A 25,343-nucleotide genomic window follows, 5' to 3' on the forward strand; every position below is an offset into this window, starting at 1 on the left:
AGGATGAATGTTTTTGGGGGGGGGGGGAGGGAGGATGTTACATCCCGCATTTCGTACGTTAAAGTTTCGTCGTAAGTTAATCGACGTAGACTCGAGAATGAGATTATTTTGAGGTTATAAGCATTTATGCTATTTGTAACAAGTGATACGTAAGTGTTATAAAGGTCAGAGGGTTAACGAATCGAAGAAATTGAGTATAGCCGAAGTTTGATTTTATGATAAAATACGATCCAAGCTACAATACCCCGTATTTATAGATTAGTGCTATACAATATACCACACGACCATGATAGTAAAGTATATTATATTAATATATATAAAGTGTGCTAAAAGTGAATAGTATTTTAAGTAATTTGAGATTGTTCTTAATTATATGGATAATTGGGCAATTAATAATTTTTAGTGGGAGATTAATTAAAAGTTTGGATAAGGCATACAAGGCCCCAACGTGGCAGCCCTCCCTATTCCAGATTAACGACTCTTAAAGTCATGTAACTTGGTGACACCAAGGTGTATGATGAGTCATAATACCTAAGTGGCCTTGTTTACACGTCGGAGGAATAACACATAAGTTGTCTTTCGAGGAATAAAACATAAGTTGGCTTTGGATAATTTCCTTTGTCTTGGTTTCATTATTGGTAATGAACTTGTAGGAATTTTGGGAATACATGGCAGAAGAAGGCCGAAAGAAAATTGTTTGATGATGTAGAGTATAGAGTGAATATTAGTCGGATAAGAAATAATATGCTATGATATCAAGAATATCATAAGGATTTTTTCCTTCTTCGATCCGGCGTTACGTATTTTTCGCAAGGACATGTATTAGAGGGATTGTTAAGAGAACCGACTCAGGTATGTTAAGGCTAATCCTTCTTTCTTTGGGCATGATCCAAGTAAAGATACATAAACGTAACATTATTTCATAAATAGTTCTACTCTTAGTAACTAAGAAGGTCTATGCTATTCATTCATGTAAAATGATATTCAAGCATGTGTATCTAGTTCCCTATTGAGGTATTTGATAAAGATGTTAATGTTCATAATGGTATTATATGCATTATCATCTACGTCCGGTTGGGCAGTCATGCATTTACCACCGAGCTACGGCCGGTTGGGCAGTTACACATTTACCACCGAGCTACGGCCGGTCGGGCAGTCATGCATTTACCATCGCGCTACGGCCGGTCGGGCAGTTACCACTGATCATTTGGGCAGTTAACGTCATGAGAATGATATAATCAGAACTATTATATTGTAGTTTTGTTTATATATATGAGATGGGTCTTATTCTATATGTTATGGCCCTCAGCGGCAAGTCAGAGGTTATAAGTTGACTCTTATCCCTCCCTAAGATAGTATCTTACTATTACGTTTCATTTCTGCCTTACATACTCGGTACATTCTTCGTACTGACGTCCCTTTTCCTGTGGCGCTGTGTTTCATGCCACGCAGGTGTAGATAGGCGAGGTGAGGACCATCCACTGTAGGCTGCCTCCATATATAAGCTTTTGGTTGGTGAGCTCCACTTCTTTCTAGAGTATTGTTGGGTCACCTTCTATATATGTTATTTTGTTTTATGAGGATGTTGGGAACCCTATCCCGGCTTATATATTATGGTCATGTTTTCTTAGAGGTTTCGCAGACAGTGTAATGTGTATTATTTTAGGTATGACATGTCAATGACCTTGTCGACCCCTATGTATCTATATAAATCTTTTTGAATTAGTTATGTGAATTAAGTTCTCATATTGTTAATTATATATATATATAGATGTGGCCTATCATGGCCCGTGAAGAGCCTTATAGTAAAGAAGGATAAGGTACGTGACGCTCGGTTGAGTAGCACCGGGTGCCAGTCGTGGCCCTCCGATTTGGGTCGTGACACTATGCACTTTGCACATCTCTTAAGAAATAATAAATGAAGTGCATAATTTACTATGATACTCATATTAATTAATGCATATTTTTAATGGATTTGAGAAAATAATTTGAAATGAGTAATTAATATTGTGAGTATAACTGAAAAAAAAAATTGTCTTCTCTTGATATGCTAAAAGCGACAAGTAAAAGTAAAAATCTATTTTTAGAATACTAGACAAGTAAAACTGAACGGAGGGAGTACTTCTTAAGGGGTGTGTAAAATCAATACTAGTGGACAAGTAAAAGTGAACGGAATAAATAATTAAGTTATTGATTCATTAATATCATTGATGTTGGGCTTACTTGTGTATATTTTAATATTAATTTACTCGTATCTTTACCATTTTTTAGTTGTATTTCATATTGAATATATCCAATATTCTTCAATTATGAAAAATATACTAATTACGTGAATTTTGGTGAATTAGGAAAATTCTGGATCTAAATGGGAGAAAACTTTGGTTAAAGTTCTATGCATGACGTGACTTTGACAGTGATTATTTTTAAGTGAAGGATTGAATTGGGTGGAAATGTTCCAAGTAGCATGAATAAGCAACTAATAACGAGGTTTGAAGAGACTAAGTGGCATTTGAATTATGAAAGGCTTGGAACGTGAGGAATGCAAAAGTTAGGCGGCAGGCTCACTGGTTTGTGCGCCAGGTCCAGCGAGACGCGCCGGCCTGGACCTCCATTACGGGATTTTTCCTATTTTGTTAGGGATAAGATTTTTTCGGCCCTGCACTATCTCAATTTGTATAAAAGGGGTCCTAAACCTATTTTGGAGAGGGGGAGGACGTTTTTTAGAGCAACTTTTGACCTGGGGAGAGCACAGAGCTGCCGTGGAGGCCGGGTTTCATCTTTCTTCCACCAAACTTTGTAATTTTTATGTTTCTTTGTATGATTTGTTATTTGGCTACCATGTCTATGTGGAGCTAAACTTCACGTTCCAGGGTTGTGGTTCTTTCATGAATATTGTTATTCGAGTATTGATTTTGATTTCTTGATTTGTCGTATTAGTTTATTTATTCAATCCTGCACTTAATTATTTGATTGCTTGATCACCAATTGAATACTGTCTACGAATCTAGAATTGAACTCGAAAGTGAGAATTCTAGATTGCATATAGGATTGAGCAGAGCAAGTTCTTGAACCTGGGCATCGGGGAACAATTCGCGGTTAGGATAAACATATACCTAATTGCCTTACTTGGTTGATGTACATGAATTATAAATGCGTTCTTATTAGTTCTAACTTCATAGACATATAGGCGTTAGGTTAGCCTGAATAGACGAGTAAGAACTCGACAGATTCTTATGAGCAATATTAACCCTGTCAACCAATAAGCTAGATAAATTAGTCAGTCAATTCAATTAAAGAATACAATAGGATTGTTAGATAGACTATAACCCTAGATCATTTTCATTACATTGATATCATAAAAATCTGGCTTTTCCTTGTTCAGAGTTCACTATTTATTTTTCTTTATTTTAATTTTAGAATCAAATATTTCTAGGTTTATTTCTTGTTTAGATAATTAGGATAGTCTAATTTAGTTAATAGTTAATCACAAGTCCTCGTGGGTTCGACATCCGACTTTTAGTCACTTTATTACTTGACGGCCGCGTATACTTGCGTGTGCGTTTGGCCGCAACAATCATTAAATAGTGATTACCTTAGAGTTAGTCAAAATGCAGGGATGGACAAGGTCGTGGTGAAGCACATTTACCGGGAGCAGAATAGGGTGGCAGATGCCTTAGCCAAGGAAGCAATGAAGACAGTTTGTTTGAACAGATCTAGCATACTAGCAGTTCCTCCTATGTTTGCCAATGATGTATTTTGGGCAGACATCCTTGGAATTGATATTGTTAGGATTTTTGCGGGTTGTAATATGGAAACGATACTCCAAAACATTGCTACAGTAGGGGTCCTACAGTACCCTACCAATGACTTACACGTGTAACATCTTTATACGCTAGTTATATATAAATATCCTTTCAACCTAAAAAGAAATCAAAATGCAGGGACAGGTATAATTCTCATAGGGGTGTGAGACGGACAAATCGGACCAAGTCTGATCGGATTAAAACAAGTTAAACCAATTAAAATGTCTTGAATAACTCTGTCCAAATATCCATTGGAATGAAGTTAGTGTAATTTATGTTTTCTGTCTCTTGTTCTCCACTTTTCATATGATGGTTTCTGCGTTGCCCAAGACATTGTAGTTAGCGCGTTAGCTGGTGGAATAAATACATAGTCTTTTAGCAAACAATGAAGTAGTACATGGCAAATGGTGGAGAACAAAGAGAAAGATGGAGATCTTGAGGTGGAAACATGAACTCCAACTGTCCAACTCGACACCATATCTCTCTTCCTTTAACCAATGTATTCCTCAATTTGTTAAGAGAGAGTATTAGTTTTTTTTCCTTCATTTTGTATCATTTCTTTTCTGCTATTTTTTCACGTAATAAAAAAGAACCAGAAAAGGCAATTTAAAAATATTATTAAGAGTCGCTAATCGGAACTCGTGGTATTATGTTTCAAAGTTTAAGGGAACAATCACGGTAACACAAATTGGAAAAAATGACTCGTACAGATCTATACATCAAATCAATAAATGTATTATATTGAGTACGAATAATCATTTACTCATCTCAATTCATTCTAAACCAAAAGAAAATGTTATTTGAATAAACATCAGGTGCGATTTTTTTAATTTTTATTTTTCTTACAACACAAATCATTACTAGGGAATATAATAAAAGGCAAGTTACACATCTGACTGGTCAATATAAAAAATATATAGTGATTATATATAAAATTTCTATATTATTTAATATATAAAATATATATTTTCCTGGCTATTATTTTTTGGAGCGGTTATACATTATATTTTCCCCTTATATAGTTCGTCATATCATTAAGTAGGGGTGACCGAATCGGAAAATCGCACCAAACCGAAAAGTCAAGTCAAACCGATTAAAAAGACCAACCAGGTTTGGTTTGATTTGATTTGATTGAGTAAAAACCGAACCAGACCGACATATAAATATATAATTTTTATTTATACTTTTAAGATTTTATAGAATATTTTTAGAAAATATTTAAAAATATTTGGGATCCTCCCACGAGATGTAATATTTAGTAGACTTTGAAGTGCATCCAAATTTATTTACTTTAAATAATGAATTATATCATTACTTTTTTAGCAAGTGTTATTGAAATGCGTCAATCTCTTTGTTCTTCCATGTTCATTTGTCAAGATCAATTAAATTCAAATATATTTCTTGAATTGATATTTTGATAATTTTAAAATTAAATAGAACATATCACTATTAGGTTTCATATTGATTTTTATTTTCAATGACTAAATTTAGTTAACCTTGAAAGCGTACATCAACGAAAAATTATTGTTAGACGGCTAAGAAAATAACTATCATGTATTACTAAAAAAATCTCTCATAAGAATATTTAAATAGATCATACGTTTGGGAGTTTTTTTTCTTCCAATTTGTACTATACATATATTCACTTATCAAAGCTTTATCTATAACTTAACAAAGTAAGATTGAAACAATATTCATGTAACAAAAAAGCCAAAAAAACCAACAAAATCGAACCAATCCATACCGATACAGTTTGTTTGGTTTGATTTTGATAAAAACCAAAATAAACCGGTCCATGTACACGCCTATAATTAAGAGTGAAATTCGATTATGTAGAGGCCCATAAATTAAGAGTGATTATAGTCGAAGGTGTTGGATCCAATCCAAAACCGGTTAGAATAGCGCGGTATATAATCAGTTTTCGAACTGGTCATTCAAAAATAGCCAGTTTTTAGCAAGTCAATGAAAAATAGCCACTATTTTACTGCACCAGAGACCGGCCCAACATAATATACTGGAGTTCAGTGCACCTGTGTATGAACTCCAGCATATTATGCTGGACCGGTATACTTTGGTGGCTCCAGTATAATATACTGGAGACTGGAGCACCGGTGCTCCAAACTCCAGTATATTATGCTGGATCGGTATACTTGCTGGAACTCCAGTATATTATGCTGGAGTTCTAGTGTACTTATGCTGGAACTCCATCATATTATGCTGGAGTTCCAACATACTTATCTTGGAACTCCAGTATAATATGCTGGAGTTCAAGTATACTTATGCTGGCGTATTTTCCGGGTTTTAAATAGTGTTTTCGCTCAGATTTATCTTTACATGAAAAGTGGCTAAATATCGATTACTTTTGAAACTGGGCTATTTTTGAACGACCAGTTCTAAATCTGGCTATTTTTGAATTTCACCCCCAAAACCGAGGGCCGGGTGTTGGGCCGAGATATCCAATCCACTAAATTTCTCCAAATGATCCACACAGGCCCGCGAAGCTCCAGATGTTAACAAATAATAATGAGAAAAAAAAAGGAAAAAGAAAAACATTATCTGCCCAAGTTGACGAAGTATTTTATTTTTCCCTCTAAGATTCCACAACAAAGAGGACACACACAGTAACAAGTAAACCCAAAGCAAGCAGATCCAGATCCACCAGCTTCATTCTCAAGATCTCGATCTCACTTCCATTGATCTTTCGACCTCAGGTAGCTCCATAACCCGACCCGACAAAACCTTCATTGTTATTAGTGCATAAAGTTGGAGTCTTTAGTTTCTAAGTTTGTGCAGTAAATGTAGTAGGAGTATGTTCAGTTTCAAGCTCTGGTTCATTTCTAAACGTTATTGATATTCCGGCGATTAACTAAATTTTAAGCGTGTTCGCGTATATTTTGGAACTAATGTAGTGTGATTCTTTCTTGATATTCTGAAGATTCACTACAGTTTGAAGCCCCATGGAACAATTACATTTTAGTAGAAAAGCTGCAATTGAGCTTTACAGTTGAATTCCAATGATAAAGTATAGAGGGATTAGAATAGTATTTAGTTTATTAATTGTGATTCTGAAACAAGCATTTAGTTAAGTTGCAAGTTTTCCTTGTTTATTCAGAGAATCCTCTACCCTTTCTTGTTTCCTTTTTGGTAAATGATATTATGCAAATGATACGATATATAGTAAACTGGTTCATCAAGTTTTTCTTGGAATTTATACTATGTCAGAAGCTTACATTCCAATATCATAAAAGACATGTAGAAAGAGTTGGATCAGGCAGATCCAAGATTTTAAGTTACTGGGGGCAGGGTACTACTGCCCCATTACTACTTTATGGCTGGGTACCAAAATTAAAGTAAATAATTATGTATACAGCTACAAAGAACCAAGCTTGTTGTGCCTTCAGTACTACCAAGTATTAAAGTATCTTGGCATTGGGGAGTTAATGTTATCAAGTCACCAGTCACAAAATGTTAGCAAATTCATTTCCACTGCCGAGTACTTCAAGTATGCCAATTTGCACAAGATATAAGCAAAATTTTCATATAATGCATATTATTACTCCAATCTTTTCAGAAGACATCTTATACCATACATCGCTTTTCGCCTCATTTATATCTTAATTATACTGCTACTCATCAAATGAAACAACATATTTTGAACCTGCGATCATAACCTCATGATTAACTAGTACTAATGTTGGATATGCTTCAGTTATTACTACTCGTCACAATGTCAAGAAGGCCAACTTCATCTCGCCGTCTTGCAGATGCTGGGAGCATTCCATTTGTGGGCTCCTTTCACACCAAATCACGTCCTTCTCCTTTATTGTCCTTAGGACTTGTTGTGGTAAATGCCAATCTCTTCTGTTAGTATTACCCTTTAATAGTGTGCTTATTACTAATAAAGTTTGACTCTTTTTCATATGAAGGGTTTGGCTATGAAGAAAGTCTTAAGGAAATTAAAATTTCATGATAAAAGCAAAGTAAAAACAAAAGGAATCTGCATCATTTACAGTTTTTTTAAAGAATTCACTTCCTTGCAAGCAATTTTTTAAATTGTACCGTCAATTAAATGTTACCTATAGTAGTGCAATTGGAACTGGATTCCATTTTTAAATAAGCAAAATCATGAAAAACTGTCACACCCTCAAATTTGGTAGGAGAAGGGGCTTATTGTAGTTTTTCTTGGATAACTGAAGGGACTTATTATGGAGCAATGCAATTGCTGGGGAACTACTCATATTCATGCTTTTAAATTCTTATTGTCTTGCTAGCTCTTCCTTATGAGTATCCAATCAATTCATCCCCAAACCAGAGAAGCTAAAGCAGGACATGAAAGAGTAAGGTCAGAGAAGCCACTAAAACTGAGTGCTTGTCTTGCATGGTTTAGTGTAAAGCAATCTCGTTAGGAACTAACAAAAACTCTTCAAAGGCATACTTGGTTTAATTGGAATAGTGTTCTCAATCTCCTGTGCTTAATGTCATTTCAAAATAAATGCTATCTTACCTGTCGGTTAGTTGGAAATACATCTATTTTACTTAGATATATGTTATTCCACGTATATATCTTCGTTTCCAAACTCGTGAATCAGCGTGCTAATTTTATTCCATTCATGGACCTCGTTACCATAAAGGAGAGCCCATTTTTGTTATTGCTTAGGCAATATCCATTTCCTTTTGCGTGATACTTTTCTAAGTATTGATAAAATGTTGCTATTTGATGTTGTGCCAGTCTTGAATTTGTTAATTGTTGGATCTTATTACCAATCCTATAATAGCGATTAATTTGATCACTTCTTATGTAAATTTCAGGGTGCATTGCTGATCATTGGTTACGTATATCATGGTTCAGGTTCGTAGCCATATATTTCTTTATAATGATTGTATACTGACTAAGCAGTTGTTTATTATCACATAATCTTCTGATCATATGATTATGGATGAAAATGATCCCCTCTATCATCCTTTTCTGAGATAATTGCACATGGTTATTCTTTTATATGCCTTCTGAATTACAAATACTTTTTTGTTTTCTCTGGTAGGTGGAAGAAGTGCAGCAGATGCTTTTAGTAAACTTGAAGGTAACCATCTATGAATAGCTGAATCAAAATTTTGCATTTTCACTGGCATGACAAATTATGCCCCAGTTACTAGAACATTCTGTTTATATATCTAAGGGAAGTGATGTAAAAGACAGTAATTAGAGTATTCGTTGTCCAAAAAGAAAAAAGATCTATTCTTGTGAATGCTATAAGTCTTTAATTGCAAATAGATCCATAACATGGTATTTGTAAGAAAGGCTTGATTTCTCATGTAGATTATGTGTGCTTGGTGTAACAACAAAGAATTTGTCACTGGTAATCTTACTGGCTGTTGAGAAATTCTCAGCCAAATACTATTTGTTAGTCTTGCTGTTCCTTAATATTTTTTGTTCTTGCTGGCAAAGGAAAATTTCAGTTATTGGCTTGGATGTTTGGCCTTGAACTTTATATTGTTTTGTTTTGCATACAACTTCTTTAGGTGGTATGTCATGCACGGCTGAGCTTCACAGAGCATTACCTGTACTGAAGAAAGCATATGGGGATAACATGCGGAAAGTGTTGCATGTAGGCCCTGACACTTGTTCAGTGGTCTCTAAACTATTAAAAGAAGAGGATACCGAAGCTTGGGGCATTGAACCATATGATTTAGATGAAACTGATAGCAACTGCAAGCATCTTGTTCATAACGGGATTGTGCGAGTAGCCGATATTAAATTTCCTCTTCCCTACCGTTCAAAATCGTTCTCTCTTGTCATAGTGTCTGATGCAGTGGATTACTTGTCTCCAAGATACCTTAACAAGACTCTTCCAGAATTGGCAAGGGTGGCTTCTGATGGTTTAGTTATTTTATCTGGTAAATACAAAGTTTGGCCATTTCAATTTTCTTAAATAGTTCAGCTGATGTACATTTAGGAACTGGTGATGTAAACCTGAGATAGGATTACAGTGGGATACTATTTACTGTAAGCAAGCAGCTATTTTCGTGGATAACCGTATAATAGAAATCATTTGACATTTAGCTAAAATATTGAACTATTTTTTAGGCTATCCTGGCCAACAAAGGATTAAAGTGGCGGAGCTGTCAAAATTTGGTCGGCCGGTAAGTCAATGATCTTTTCATTGTGTTTGCTTAATTATATATTTATCCATATGTGGATTTGATATTCTCTACCTGCACTACGCTCCCAAGACCCCACTTGTGGGATTACACTTGGTTAGTTATTGCTGTTGTTGTTGCCGTAGATTTAATATTCATCAACAATAGGTCATCTTTGTTTAGACCAGAGCTAACCATTCCACTGTGCATATGTTAAGATCAGACCTAGTTCCTCTGTTCTGTGCCATGGATCGTGCCTTGTACAACTATCTAACAAGGTTTTCAAAAACTTGAGCTGCGTTGATGTTTCCTTGATAGTGAATATGGTTGGGAGTTTCTATTAGCTGAATGCATGAATCGAGATAAAGACAGTTTATATGCATGAGCTGGGTTGAAAGAACATTTTTTTTCTGTGGTGATAAGAGGGTGGAAACAGTAAGCTTGCGCGTATTATTTTTAATTGTTAGTATAGCGTTGTTATGTTGTTCATTAGTCATTTAGAGTTGAGAGTATGAACTGAAAGGGCTGTTATAGATTTGTACCAGTTGCTCCTACTTTTTAGATATTACGAGTTTCTAGTCTTCCAGAGAGAAAGAAACATGCTAAATTATAATTCAGAAAGCATATACGGAAAAGAAGACGGTTAAGGAAAGTGCCAGTTCCAGCTTGTGCTAATTAATTCACATCCACCCTTAGTTTCTGCTGGCTCTTAATCTCTTCTGCTATAATAATAAAAATTGCGGTCGAAGTGGATAATTAATTTGTGATTCTTGTGACAGCCTTGGCTTTTGATCACGTGGGATACCATATTTGTTGATAATTTATGCCCCAACTTGTTCTGGTCTCATTCTAGATTGTAATTTTGATTGGCTATTTTAACTGTTCGACCCTGTTCTCTTCTTTTAAAAAGCTTGAAACTTAACTTGCTTATCGTTCTCTCTGTATAGGCCAAATTGCGGAGCTCATCCTGGTGGATTAGATTTTTTATTCAGACCAGCTTAGAAGAGAATGAAGCTGCAACTAAGAAATTTGAACAAGCAGCAGCCAAGAGGTCTTATAAGCCAGCATGCCAAGTTTTCCACCTCAAACCACTTCTTCGTTGATAATATAAGACCTCTCTGTTAAAAAGATGCGAAGCGTCTTCAGCTGTATTAAGTGACATGCTCCAAGTTTGAAAAAGTTGACAAATTCTTTGGGAGGAAGTTGTTTCTGTAAGATAGGATTCATGAATATGTATAATAGGCTATAGGAGCTTGCTGTCAATTGGTATTGCTTCTTGTAGCTGCAAATATAGTTGTGGTTTAGCATTTCCAGATCAGAATTATTGTTTGAGAAAGAGTACTGTATAAGCTAAATCAAAAAGTAATTTATGATTCTTTTGTCATTGTGTGTACTTTATTTCTTCTGAAATTAATTTTGTTTAGAATTCTGAGTTTCTTACCGGCATTAAAATATGCGCTGCAATCTATGTGAAACAATGCTTATTTCTGTTATAATTTGTCTACCGGTAGTCGTTAATTTCTGTTTGGTTGTTGTGTCATTATTCATTCTGCGAATGATCACTAAGAGCTCTGTTTATACCTCAATGTAGTATTTTCTTAACAATCACTTCCTTATTCTACTAATCTTATTTTATTGCTGACGCACTGATTTGCTGCTGGGATAATTTGTTAGTTTTGGATTTTTACTTGGGAGGAACCCAACGCCCATATGCACTAAGAGATGCACTATGTTGATACAAATCGACAAAAGTCCTCCTCGATGGCAATGATCACGTCAACTATCACGACTTTCTCCGTCTTAGGCAATTCAAAGCGTGACATAACATAATTAACCAAAGAAAAAAATAGCAACACAAAGACAATATTTCTTATATGGGTGTATATTACATTATTTTACTACTATTAATAAAGAGGGAATAGAGGAGCTTCCGGTCACAGTGAAATGTCAAAAAACCCATGGCATTTTAATTTATTCCGTTATTTTTCCGGTCACAGTGAAATGTCAAAAAACCCATGGCATTTTAATTTTTTTCCGTTATTTGTCCTAATATGAATTGAGCTGCATTGGGTTATATTCAGGTAATGAACGGTACAATGGGAAATTCTAGTGCTTTGTGTTTCTGCGGGATAGCTATTCTCTCAAGTTTTTATCCTGATTTCGTCTCTTATTATCAGTTGCCATTGTATATTTTTGTAATAAAGGCAACTTTGCAGGCTCTTAGAAGTGTAAAAATTGTCATGACCTTTTGCCTTGCATGCACGTGATGTTAAGTGAGAGACTGCCAATATTTTTTTGGTCGCAAAATCTAAGTTTACTTGACAAATATAAATAAGACGCTTGCCGCATAATTACTCCCAAACTATTTATTATAGGATACGACTAACAAAACCAGTAACTGATTAGTAACCGAAGCTATAAAAATGGACCACCAGAAGGATCTGTATTTTTATCAGTACCCTGTACTACCACATAATAGAGCCTAGCATACACTTGTTCGCTCATCATGTTTTGTCACTAACAGCATCATCAAGTGCCATGACCCCAGGAAGCGGTATCCCCTCCAGAAGCTCCAAGGTGGCACGCACACCCTCCCGTTGAAATGTGGCTCATCACCCATCTTTTTAAGAGCCGCAACTGTTTCGGCACCTGCTATAACTCCAGTTCCAGTAAGTGCTTCCAGTTTTCTTGCAATAGTCTCCCTTCCAGAAGCAAATTTGTCCAACTCGGACACTTCCATATGATTGTTTTGGCGGTATCTATATATACCTGCGCAAAAAGACTTAACTGCAGCTGGTCCAATATCTAACTCCATCTTCTTAAATGGAATTTTAGCTGATGGAACAACCATAGATTTAGCATTAGCCGAAAACTTGTCTGCTATCACTACATCTTCAGGTAGCATTAGAGATACACGTTTTTTTTTTTTTTTTTTTGCCTTGGAAATAAGAGATAACGCTGGATCAATCATGAGATCCTCTACAAGTGAGAATCCAACAGAGAACCCTTGGGCCTTGTAGAATGTAAAGATCAGACCTCCGCCAAGGATTAACATATCAACCTTCTCTAACTATCAGACAAAACTTAATTAGTTGAAAGTTTTGAACCACCAACAATATAATGGCAGCAAATGGCTTCTTCGATTTTGCTACATCTTCAGAAAGATAGCAAAGTTCCTTTTACAAAAGGAGTCCAGCAACTGCTGGTTTCAAGTACCGAGGAACCCCTACTGTGGAAGCGTATGATCTGTGTGCAGTCTCCAAGGAATCATTGACATACAAATCTGCAAGAGACGCCATCTCTAATGCAAACTCGGGTTCATACATGACTTCTTCGCTATGGAATCTCAAATTTTCCAATAGCAAAACCCCTCCTGGTAGTATTTCACGAACCATCTTCTTAACGTCTGGACCAATGCAATCATTTGCCATCTTGACCTCAACTTCCAATAGCTGTGACAGTCTTGCAACAAGTGGCTTCAAGCTCTACTTTTGATTGTACTCTTGATTGATATATACTGGACGACCAAAACTAGAGGCAAGGATAACACGACATTGGTGTTCCATCAAATACTTAATGGTTGGAACAGCGGCTTGGATTTTGCTGTCATCGGCTATGCTTAAGTCGTCATTCAACTGAACGTTCAGATCAACTCTCAGGAATACTTTCTTTTCCATCAGATCTTCTTTTGAAAGAGATCTCACGCTCTCCTTCACCAATTTTTGACGAAAAAACTGAAAAACAAGTGGACCAGACGTGCTCAACGATAATATAGAGAGCAGACGGCCGAGCAAATAAAACTGAAAAACTCACCTTCCTCGGATATGGAGAGGAGCGACCCTGACGTTGATCGAAGAATCCCCTGTGCAACATGTTGATGATCAGTGACGCAACTGGAAGAAATATGCAGAAAAGGATATAGGCTGCTCAAAAGTAGAGGCGGTGCGGCAACACGTTTTAGGGTTTCCCGGAAATTTACATTGCGTATATATGTAAAATATTAGGTTTTAGAGGTACATAACATATATTGAATACCCTTTGATTTTTTTTTTTACTTATTTCAAGTTTGAACACCATTAAGGAAATTGTTGGCTTCGCGCTACTGCCTGCACTATCACTCAGTTCGAATCCACTGCCAATATGTTACTGTGCTAAGCTTGCATTAGCTTTTCCTTGAAATTTAGGAGTATATATATGTTTGATTTAAAAAAAAATGAACTAAATTAACCAAAAAAAGAGAAGAAAAGAAACTAAACTAAGAGACTTTGATAATTGATGGGAATTTAAGACCAATCCCTTGGTGAACTTTCCGAAGAAGAATTTAAAACTGAAATTTCTTAATATTTTAAAAATTAAGAAGCTATTTTCTATTCTTTTCGATATGGGTTTAAATATTCATACTACAAGCAAATTGTGTGGCATTTTCCAACGGCAGCCACATAAACCACCACTAGAATTATTAAAGTCAAAATTATATTTTAATAATAAAAAAATACTATAATTAATTTAGGTATTTTTCCTTCTAAATACATTTGGGAACATAATAAAAGTCAATCTGTAATCATGTGAAATAGAAGCGTATCTCCTTAGATGAAGAATTTTAAAACTCATGAATTCAGAGGCGGAGCCAGAATTTGAAGCTTATAGGTTCGGTGTTGCAATCCTTTTAAGTTACTGGGTTCTAAATTATATATATTTATACATATTCAATAGATTTTTTAAGAAAAGCATAAAGTATGAATAAAAGTTACTAAGTTCGGCAGAACCCGCATCCGGTACTGTAGCTACGCCACTGCTTGTGACTTTAAACTTGTGATTATATTTATGTGGTTATAAGAGCTTTGAAACCCACATTGTCAAACGTATCATAACATTTGTGACTATAAAATATTGCCATTAAGAGCAACATACTAAGTTTAAGCTAAATTACTTTCAAATGAAGAAAAAGATCATTCTATTTTGAACAAACTAAACAGAAAATGGAGTCATATAAATTAATGAAGAGCGTACATGTAAAATCAAAATAGAATAGGTGAAATGATAAATGTTACCTATTTGAGTATTATAAGATAAGAAGAAACCTACTAAAATAAAAGTAAGTTCTACCGTACATGTACAAGACCTACCTTGTTATATATGGTACAAGTTGGTTGCAAAAAATAAATATAGCAAATTAAATAAAAAAAGTATAACCAATAAATCTGACGTAGAGGGAAAAATATAAAAGTCAATTAGTAAATAAAAGTTACCTGACCTTACTAAATTGCTTCTTTTTACATGGCCAGCCAAAATAGTTTTATGTTTATTTAATACTGTTGATGATGTATACTATTCAATTAGAGTTCATCAACCACATTTATAGCCTGTTTGGTCAAGCTTTTTTTTGGCCAAAGTGTTTTTTTTTTTTTTGCCAAAAGCACTTTTGGCCAAAAATTGAGGTGTTTGGCCAAGCTTTTGGAAGGAAAAAAAGTGCTTTTGAGGAGAAGCAGAAGCAGTTTTGGAGAAGCAGAAAAAAGTAGCTTCTCTCCAAAGCACTTTTGAGAAAAATACACTTAGAAGCAGTTTTTTAAAGCTTGGCCAAACACTAGTTGCTGCTCAGAAGTGCTTTTCAAACTAATTAGCCAAACACAAACTGCTTCTCACCAAAAGTAGTTCTCTCCAAAGCACTTTTGAAAAAAAGTACTTCTCAAAATAAGCTGATTTTTAAAGCTTGGCCAAACGGGCTATTATTATGCAAACATTGAAATCGACTCAGGTATAATTTATCAACAATGAAACATGAGTACTACTTTTCTTTAAGTAAATTGTAAGATTTTAAGAAAATATAAAAGAGTAAATAGTAGGAGTAACGAATTGTGTTGGCAAAGTTCCGTTGTCGTTTAGGAGGTTAAAAAATATAAACATAGGCGCTCCTTACTCTTATTTCATTTTCTTTTTACAAAATCTATTGTTTTTAAAACAAACTACCTACTTTAAATGCGAGAAAATACTTTTCATTTCCCACATTTTGAACAAGCTTTGTATGACTTTCAAAGGGTAATAACTGATTTTTTTTTTATAACAAATACCATAAATGGAACCCATAAAGATTATATAACATATCTGCCTGAATTTAACTTCAAAAATTAACTAGACGGTTGGGCCTTCTGTCTTTGAACAAATAGAGCTCTTTTTTGAGTAAATAAAAGAAGCTCATTTTTATAAATTAAAGTGATCTTTCTTGTCCATCATAGTATATTCAAATTGTATAAAAATCAGGTAGAATTCTTTTTTGAGAAATAATTTTGGTTAGAGTAAACGACAGTCCAACATGACGTGAAAAAGAACAACAAGTATCCACCTTGCCCATAATGTTATATTCTGTATATGCATATTTAAATATCTTTAAAAGGTACATCCCTTCCTATTGAATGTAAGTGATATTTTAGCTAAATTAATTTTGGTAAAAATAGATGTTGCTTTGAAAAACCAAGGACAAGAGTGTGTGCTATCTGGTATCTGAGCAGAACTATTTTAATTAATGACTTGACATTTTAAATAAAAAATTATTTTGTCAATACATATAGTTAAATAAAAAAATTACTGATGCTAATAGCGCAATATTGTCGTGAAACAAGCTACCTTTAAACTTTAATTTTTAACTAACAGTTGGGACCAATAATACTATGGTAATTTTTTCTTTCACTGATTTTAGGCGATTCAAGATTAAGGATTTTTTTAGAGATGACCTCTAAGGTAAGAGTTCATTTATAATAAAAAATGTTTAGCATAGTGCATTGGGCCCATGCTGCTCATAGGCTACTCCTTACTAGTGTATGTATATATTTGAAAATTTTACCTCCTATAGCAAAAATTGATACCTTATTTATTTTAAATAAATACCTTTTAAAAAATTATATTCCATAGCTACCTTTTAATTTTTATAGGCAAATATCTATTTATGGTCACCTCCTACTCTTAAGCCATAAAATACTCATTGCATTATTTTTCTCTCTCATTCTTTCAGATTTTTTTCCACGCTCTCTCTCTCAACTCCAATCTTTCTCTATGAATACAACCACAATTCTCCCAAATACAGATCGAAACGGGAATGAGAGAGAAAAATTGAGGAAAGCATTGTAATGCCAGAAAATTGTTAGCTGCTCGGATCGAAACGTGAAGGTTCTAGGGTTCTGCGTCTTCCTCTTCTCTTCAGATTATATTTTACATTCTGGAATTTAGAAACAAAACTCTATATAAATCTCCGTCTTCCTCTTCTCTTCGTCGTTCTGGGTTCTGCCCAATTTGGGGTTTTCCGTCCCAATCCACAAGCGCCATTCAAATTCAATTGTAAAGAATAGGTTGTATGAAGCGCATGTGAGGGTATTATGGTAACAGGAATAGTGGCGTTTCGAATCAAAATCACGGCCCTCTCGACGATACGACATTAGGGTTGTCCTTGAACAAAGACGACGGGGTTTGGGCTGAGCAACTTGAATTTTCTGTTAATATATTTCAATGTATCTCGCTGTATTTCCATGTGTTTCATTGTATTCATTGTCTTTTTTTTTCATTGTATTTCAATGTATCTTGCTGTATTCCATGTATTTCATTGTATTCACTGTCTCGTTGTATTCCATGAATGTATTCATATATTTTTTGAATTATTATGTATTCAGATGTATATATGTATTCAAATTGCTCTATTTTTGTTGTATTTATCGGCTAGGAAAAATATTCAGCATATTTTTTCCTGAAGATTGCTATGTTTTTGGGGTATTTTTCGGTTGAGAATCTTTTTATAACTGGAGATACAAATTTTGTGTGTTATAATTGAGTTTGTTATGTTATATTAGGAGTCTATTATGTTAATTGATTCACTTTCCGTTTAAAAACAACTGTAATCCCCTATTTCATGCCGTGAATACAGTCGAATACACTCTAAAATATCTAAAAATATAGCTATGGAAGTAATATAGTAAATGCTAGCTACAACTACCTAATAACCACTAAACCATAGTGGTTTCTAAAAGTTTCTCAATATATTTCATACTTTGAACTATTGAAAAGAGAAAACAGACCACCAAAGGATGTGGTGCAGCAGATCTGACTGCTCTCCCTTAACCAGAGGTCTCAGGTTCGAGCCTTGGGTATGAAAAATCCTTGGTAGAGAGTGATTCCCCAGAATGGGGCCCTACACGGTGCAAATCTGGACATAGTCGGGCTCCAATGGGGATACTAGATACTGAGTGAAAAACCAAAAAAAAAAAAAAAGAAGAGAAAACAGAAAAAATAACTCACAAATGAGGTTGCTAGACGTTTTTTAGTTAAACAAAATATCACGTAAGTATGTTTTTCTTATGATCAATGTAAAAATGGTGTATACTTAAACATGAATCTATGTGAATTTATATAGTCACCACAAATAATTTGGATGTAAAGAGCAAGTGATTGAGAAATTAATTGCCAAATTTTTAAGGAACCGCCTAGAACAACATAAAAAGAAAAAGAAAAAAAAGAGACAAAAAATGTAGTAAAAATTGCATGGGGCGCGCTATTTGGTCGCCCCTTTTTAATTTATATCTGTTTTGTTTTTCCGTTTGCATTCGTACCAATTTTTTTTGTTAAAAACATTTTAAAAAGACGATTTATAAAAGACTATTAAATCGTAGAGGTCGAGCATTAAGGTCGTAGGTTAGGAGATAGTTGTGAATATTTCTTCGGCGCTTCAGATTGAGACTTGCCAGTTAGGATTTAGTCTTAGGATGTTAGTGGTTTCTACTGATGCCGATCTTTACCTACTTGTTATTGTTGTACTTTCCATCTATTTCGTGTTTTTATTTTATTTTTATATTGATGTTATTTTATTATGATTTTATTGATAGTACTAATATATCGTCTCTTGTCGTATTCTTGAGCTGAGGGTCTCCTGGAAACAGCCTCTGTACCCCTCAGGGTAGAGGTAAAGTCTGCGTACATACTACCCTCCCCAGACCCCACTAGTGGGAGTACACTGGGCCGTTGTTGTTGTTGTTGATTTATAAAAGACTATTGACAAACTGCAGGAAAAAACTTAAGCATGTTTGGGCTGAAGTTTTAGCAAATGAACTAAAAAACTTCAGCTTGTTTAGACTGAAGTTTCGGATAAAACTCAGGACAAAACTGTAGACTGCGTTATAAAACTTCAGCATGTTTTGGTATAAAGTTTTAGCAAATGAACTAAATAACTTCAGCATGCATTAGCAAAAATTCTTTAGAAAATTACATACTACAAGACAAAAACTTAAGCATGTTCAGTCTGAATTTTTAGCAAATGAACTAAAAAACTTAAGCACGTTTAGTCTAAAGTTTTAGCAAATGAACTAAATAACTTCAGCATGTTTAGTATGAAGTTTTAGCAGATGAACTAAAAAACTTAAGCATGTTTAGTCTGAAGTTTTAGCAAATGAACTAAAAAACTTAAGCATGTTTAATCTGAAGTTTTAGCAAATGAACTAAATAACTTCAGCATGTTTAGACTGAAGTTCGGATAAAACCCATGACAAAACTGTAAATTGCAGGATAAATAACTGCAGCATGCATTCGCATGAAGTTTTAGCTTCAATATGAAACAACTTCATGCTATAATAGCATGAAGTTTAGCTTCAACTTGGATGAGAGGAGGAGATTCTGAAGATGAATCTGGATAAGTTTCTGATTTTTTGATAAAGTTGCTGAGATGAGAGGAGGAGATCTTTTTTCGCGAATGAGTGCAGATCACGCGATTAATGCGTGATGCAGGTTTTATATTTTTGTAAGGCGTATAATTGTTATGTTATTACGGATTTTTTGTGAGATCAAATCAATAATTTTAAAAAATGTGGTACAATTTAAAAGGGGTATGGCTGCAAATCCCCAAAAATGTATGCGCCGGATCTGAAAATATTTGCAACTCGCGATGTCGTTACGACATAGAAAGAGCAAAAGGGCAGAGTGAAGTGATTCAGTGGAAGCCATGGCCAATCAATGGAAGAAACTGAAACAGCCTTCTTCTTCATCAATCTCTCCCTCTTGTCTCTTTCTCTCTCTACTCTCCCTAACTTCTCTCTTCCTCGCTTTCTCTCTCTTCAACACCTCATCTCGAAGCACTCTATCGAAGAGCAAATTGTCGTACTCCAAGTCGTGCAACTTCACTCACGGCCGATGGATTTACGATCAGAGCATCAAGTCCCCGCGCTACGACGACAGCTGTAAGGAGATCTACAAAGGATGGAGTTGCATTGGCAGTAAAAAATCCAATGCGCTTGACATTGTTAAGTGGCGCTGGAAACCCTATCAATGTGATCTCCCTCAATTCGATCCTCTCTTATTCCTTCACCGCTTCAAAAACACCAATATCGGTACTTCTCTTTCTCTCACTGTTATTTTTTTTTCCCTCTGAGCTGTGAAATGTAAGAAATTCCGCATCACAAAAGCTTGTGTAATTTATAATTTAAAATCATGAATATTGTCGATCCTCTTGTTTATCCGTTTAGCACGGAGCTGGTTTCAGGATTTAAGATAGTGGTGAACTTATTATATGTACAATTTTTTGAAAAAAAAAGGAATTTCTTTAAATTGTATGTGTGTTTGTATAATATAATATTGATAATGTATGTGTATAGTCTGGTCCTGAGAGGGTTAGTGCCTCCACAGCTTATATACTAGATTCACCTCTAGTTGATCACACTTTAATTTCTCTGTTATAGTTGATTCAAAATGTGATGATAGTTGATGACATGGATAATATTTAATGGCAACAAATTTTTTGAAACCTAAGTTTGTTTATTTTAGTTTCTGACAGTGGTCTAGTGGTACAGTTGAACTTATGGATGTTAAACAGTGCAGGGTTTGTCGGGGACTCCTTAAACAGGAACATGTTTGTTTCACTTTTCTGCACTTTGAAGCGGGTCTCAGGCGAGGTGAAAAAGTGGCGCCCTGCCGGGTCTGATCGTGGTTTTACCTTTCTGAAGTATAACCTTACTATCTCTTATCATCGGACAAATCTTTTGGCTCGTTACGGTAGGTAAGATTTGATGAAATAGTTATTTTCATTTCTGTTAATATAATTTTAATCAGATTGTTAGACTAGGCAAGGTTTGTTGGCATTTTATCATGCAGATAAGAGCTTAGGACCATAATCTAGAGTTTTTCTATGTGTGGACTTTCTTAATGGATACTTCAATAACTGTGTTAGTGTTATTTTCTTGCTTATTTCAATTTCTGCATGGCATGTGCCACTATTTTATCACAGATTTATAGTGAGGAATTGTACATTGTAGTATGCATAACTAACTGGATTGTTTGAAATGTAATTAATAAGGATGGTTTTGTTAGTTATACTCTATGCATGTTGTTAGCTAATTCAAAACATGATGTAGAAAAGAAAATTGCTGGTGGTGATCTTATGCCGGTGTGGCTTAAGACTAGGCTCTGAGTAATTTAAAAATTCTCATCCAATTCTCCTCCAAGTTTATTAGATGTGGTGGTGTGTTATGACTGATAATATCTTGCTCCTACATATCAATTTCCAAGGACTTAAGTAGGTTGTAAACTTTTACATTGTTCATGGTTTCATACACTCTGTTTTTATATGATGTAGGTGGTCAGCCAATGCCAATGGCGGGGTGCTGGAATCTCTTGGATATAAGGAGGGTTACAGAGTTGATGTTGATGTACCAGAAGGAACATGGGCGGAGGCGCCAAGTTTCCATGACATTCTCATCTTTAACACGGGTCACTGGTAAGGTCATTTTCCTGTGTAATCACTTCAGTGTAGCCTTCAGTATGAATGTTGATACAACTTTTTCAGTTCTGTGAAGGGTGAATTCATGGTCAATACTTGATGTTCAATTTTGCGTAGCATCTTTGGCTCTAAGTAATTCGTGTGCTTAATCTATGTTGATGGGATTAGCTTTAGTTGTTTTGGACCTTTTGGTCTGCCATTCTACCTGCTTCAGCCTAACTTCAAAAGGTGCCAAAACTCGGTTTATTCGTTCTCTTCTTTTATTATTACCAACGGGAAGGCAAAGCACATAGTAACTATTTCCTAAAGACCAGGGTAAATACCAGTTCAACAAAACAAATAAAGTTTTGTTTCCTGCATTTCGAATTGTAAAACTACCAAATAAGTAAACAAGTATCAAATTGTAAAACATCCCTTTGGATGGAATTTCTCAATTTTTGCAGCATGCACATGTGGATATTCCGATTGGCAGGGTATTGTGATCAAAATATCAAGGACAGCCTTCTAAACTATGGTAGAAAGCACAGATGTACGCAGTCCACCATTTATTAATAAAGAGACTTGATTTACTTATAAAAGAAAGTAATGAAGAGAGACAACCTCCTGATTAAATAAGAGCTAGAAAAATTGTTCAGTGCTACCTAGTGATCTTTGGTGATTATAATGGAAAGCAAAAAGAGTGAGTGAAGAATAGAGTGGAAGGAAAGAAGCAAGGAGCATACTGAGGGGTATGGTCACCTAATTAAATCCCAGATTTATTATATGCTCTCACAGGGCACATTCTGCTGTTGTCGCATCACTTTGGTATTTGCTGTTTCTTTACTGTTTTGTATCCTTTGATTGTGTTGAAATCCTCCTGGCGATCCATAATAGATTTTCCGTTTCAAATCAAAAGTGATTAACCTTCAATCTAGATATCTTTGGATTTCCATTAAATGACAACGTCGATTAGTCCAAATCAGCAGAATCAGTACATAGTTGAAGAACAACACCATATCAGTTGCACATATATTTAGTGGGGATTATAGTTGAAACCTCTTAGAAGTTGAAATAGTATATAGTAATTTGTATGGCTGAATGAGGCTTATCTCAGAAACTATAGGTGCTGAGATAACTAAATTTCGCACCTACAATTTGATACTTACTGAGTACAGCCTATAGTTTCTTAAGTTTATGTTGTATCTCAGTTACCTGTAATTTCTTAGTCTAGGTATCCCAGCACCTATAAGTTCTTATACAGCATTGTATCTTTAGTTTCTTAAAGTTGATGTTGTATCTATGGCCCTAGGAGATTAATTTTATCTGGCATCAGGATTCAGAGGCCCTGCTGTAATTTTGAGCTTGACATTCTGTTAGCTTCATTATTGCATCTTTAAGTAATTCGTTTCCTTCAATTAATTTTTTCTTACTGATAAGTGATTTTTTATCCCGCTTTCCATTTTTCTGTTAGGTGGTGGGCTCCTTCAAAGTTTGACCCAGTAAAGTCACCCATGCTTTTCTTTGAAAAGGGTAATCCTGTGGTGCCTCCAGTGTCTACCGAGAGTGGGCTTGATATGGTATTAAAACATATGGTACTGCTCTATCCTTCCCTTGTTTATTATGTATAAAGGATGGACAAATATCCTTTATAGACGTGCATTTGATATGCCTTGTGAGACATTGTTCTTGATACTGATGTGGACCAATGTTTAGAAAAGCATTTTTTCTAAGTTGGCCTCCAGGCACCATGTTGCCTAGAATCTTGAGACTCTCTGCCTTGGCCATTTGGGTTAACCTTTTGTTCTGATAGTATTTCATCATATTAATAATTTCATAGGGCCTTGCACATATCTTATAGTATGGATGCATTATTTCATAGGATTTATGCCTTATAAATGTTAATGTGTAGAACTTAATTCTCTTCAGCTCCGTTCAGAGGCTAAAACTTCAGTTGCTCGTATATGCTTCAGAAGTTTATATGTGCTACTTCTCTGACCTTCTTTGTTTGTTGTTTCTACTAGATATCTTATGTTGAAAAACGAATGCGACCGAGCACAACAGTGTTCATGCGAACCCAATCCCCGAGGCATTTTGAAGGAGGTGACTGGGACCAAGGTGGCTCTTGCCAGCGCTCACAGCCTCTCTCGCCTCAAGAAGTAACTCTCTCTCTCTTTTAATGAAGTCCATATTATCGAGTATCAAAACCGTGCATAGTTTTCCAGCATTCTTGGAATACATGTGCTGTTTGCCCTCTTCCTGTTATGATTACTTCCACCTACAACTTGGACACTTTCTCCACTTCCCCTATGCAGTAGCACTGAAAGTTAAGCCTTTGTGCTCTGTTTATTCTGCAGGTGGAGGAACTCTTTTCCCTTAAAAACAATGGAACTAATGTGGAGGTTCGCCTTGTGAACCAGCACCTATACAAGGCTTTTGAAGGCACTAGATTTCATAAGCTGGACATATCTCATATGAGTGAGTTTAGAGCGGATGCCCATCCATCTACAGCAGGTGGCAAGAAACATGATGATTGCATGCATTGGTGCTTACCAGGACTTACAGATACCTGGAATGACTTGTTTGTAGCATATTTAAGCAATATCAAAGACAGGACCTAAGTTATGATTATATAATTCTTTTCTGTTAATTTAATACATTTTTCTCCCCTGAAGGGAATTTTGTTAGAAGTTGGCTGTATTCAAATCTCCTCTGTACTAATTAGTTAGTATACTCCCAGTGAATTCCTACCCATCAGCTCTTTAAAAATACACAGTAGACAGCCACCAGCCCCTTCTCACAACTAGAAGGTAATTGTGAACCTGATACATTTTTGCTGGTAAGTTAACAAAAAGTTGTTCAGACTGCGGAAAGATGTTGATTTCTTTTCCTCTCTGTTGTGACCCAATTGGTCAACTGGTATAAAGTTGTTCAAGCATTCTATACCTCTTTATTACCCATTCCAAGAATGTTTTCTCATTAATTGATAAGGGTCTGGGAGACACTTTGAAGATGCATTATCAGCTGCCTCAGATTTGTAACTCCAGAGATAATTCAGGAAACAATGGTGGAAAATCACCCGCTGATGGCGTTGCTGAGTGTACCTTTTACCAGTCATGTAATCCCTTTCTAGTTTTTTTTTCTTTTTCAATTGTTTGAAAAACTCAAACAAGGTAGACGTGAAAGACAAAGCAGTCTAATTTTCCATGGTAATAATTAGGGGTTACTTTCCTCTTGCACGTTGCAACTGATGACTTTTGTGTTCAGAAGGCACTAATTTTCTCGGCCTTAGCGTAATATGCAGTTATATGCTAATTAATTCCAAAGTTTACAGCGTGACTTTGGCATATATAATTTTTGGTTCTTACCATTAAAAAATCATTTTTTCCCTTTGTATAGATTCAAATTACTCTCATAATAGCACATTGTGTGTAGGCTATAGTATAGCTTATCTACATTTGGTCTTTGCACAAAACTAATAAGTGTGTGATATATGTTTTTCACGAAAACTTTTGTCAAGTAATCGCTGTTAATGAATATTCTTTCATACCTCAATTTGTCAACTTCATCATGTTTCGCTTGGTATATCCCATGAAGTGTATCCTCATTCTTGTTTAAACTAATTCGTGCAAAACTACAAACTAAAAAAATCTCGATGGAAGAAAATAAGCATTTAAGCTATATAC

At 35.2% G+C, this 25,343-nt stretch overlaps 2 protein-coding genes and 1 pseudogene across 3 annotated transcripts; 2 read left to right on the forward strand and 1 right to left on the reverse strand.

Annotated features, from left to right (window-relative positions):
• Window positions 1-6,366: 6,366 nt before the first annotated feature.
• LOC109211139 (uncharacterized protein At3g49720-like) lies at window positions 6,367-11,364 on the forward strand. The gene is made up of 7 exons (XM_019374638.1): window positions 6,367-6,514; window positions 7,513-7,647; window positions 8,613-8,652; window positions 8,843-8,881; window positions 9,321-9,695; window positions 9,886-9,941; window positions 10,886-11,364. Exons 2-7 carry the CDS (start codon window positions 7,531-7,533, stop codon window positions 11,039-11,041), a joined length of 783 nt encoding a protein of 260 aa, XP_019230183.1. The 5' UTR covers window positions 6,367-6,514; window positions 7,513-7,530; the 3' UTR covers window positions 11,042-11,364.
• A 1,078-nt stretch (window positions 11,365-12,442) lies between these two features.
• On the reverse strand, window positions 12,443-17,255 carry LOC109211136 (annotated as a pseudogene).
• A 2,553-nt stretch (window positions 17,256-19,808) lies between these two features.
• LOC109211140 (protein trichome birefringence-like 13) lies at window positions 19,809-24,890 on the forward strand. 2 transcript variants are annotated; one of them, XM_019374639.1, is made up of 6 exons: window positions 19,809-20,296; window positions 20,784-20,961; window positions 21,538-21,678; window positions 23,132-23,252; window positions 23,682-23,816; window positions 24,015-24,890. In XM_019374639.1, exons 1-6 carry the CDS (start codon window positions 19,912-19,914, stop codon window positions 24,276-24,278), a joined length of 1,224 nt encoding a protein of 407 aa, XP_019230184.1. In that variant the 5' UTR covers window positions 19,809-19,911; the 3' UTR covers window positions 24,279-24,890. The 2 variants fall into 2 exon arrangements, with proteins under 2 accessions (XP_019230184.1, XP_019230185.1); XM_019374640.1 differs by having other exon boundaries at window positions 20,208-20,296; window positions 20,779-20,961.
• The last annotated feature ends 453 nt before the right edge of the window (window positions 24,891-25,343 follow it).

The sequence above is a fragment of the Nicotiana attenuata genome, unplaced genomic scaffold (assembly GCF_001879085.1).
Source record: "Nicotiana attenuata strain UT unplaced genomic scaffold, NIATTr2, whole genome shotgun sequence".
NCBI classification, from domain to species: Eukaryota; Viridiplantae; Streptophyta; class Magnoliopsida; order Solanales; family Solanaceae; genus Nicotiana; species Nicotiana attenuata.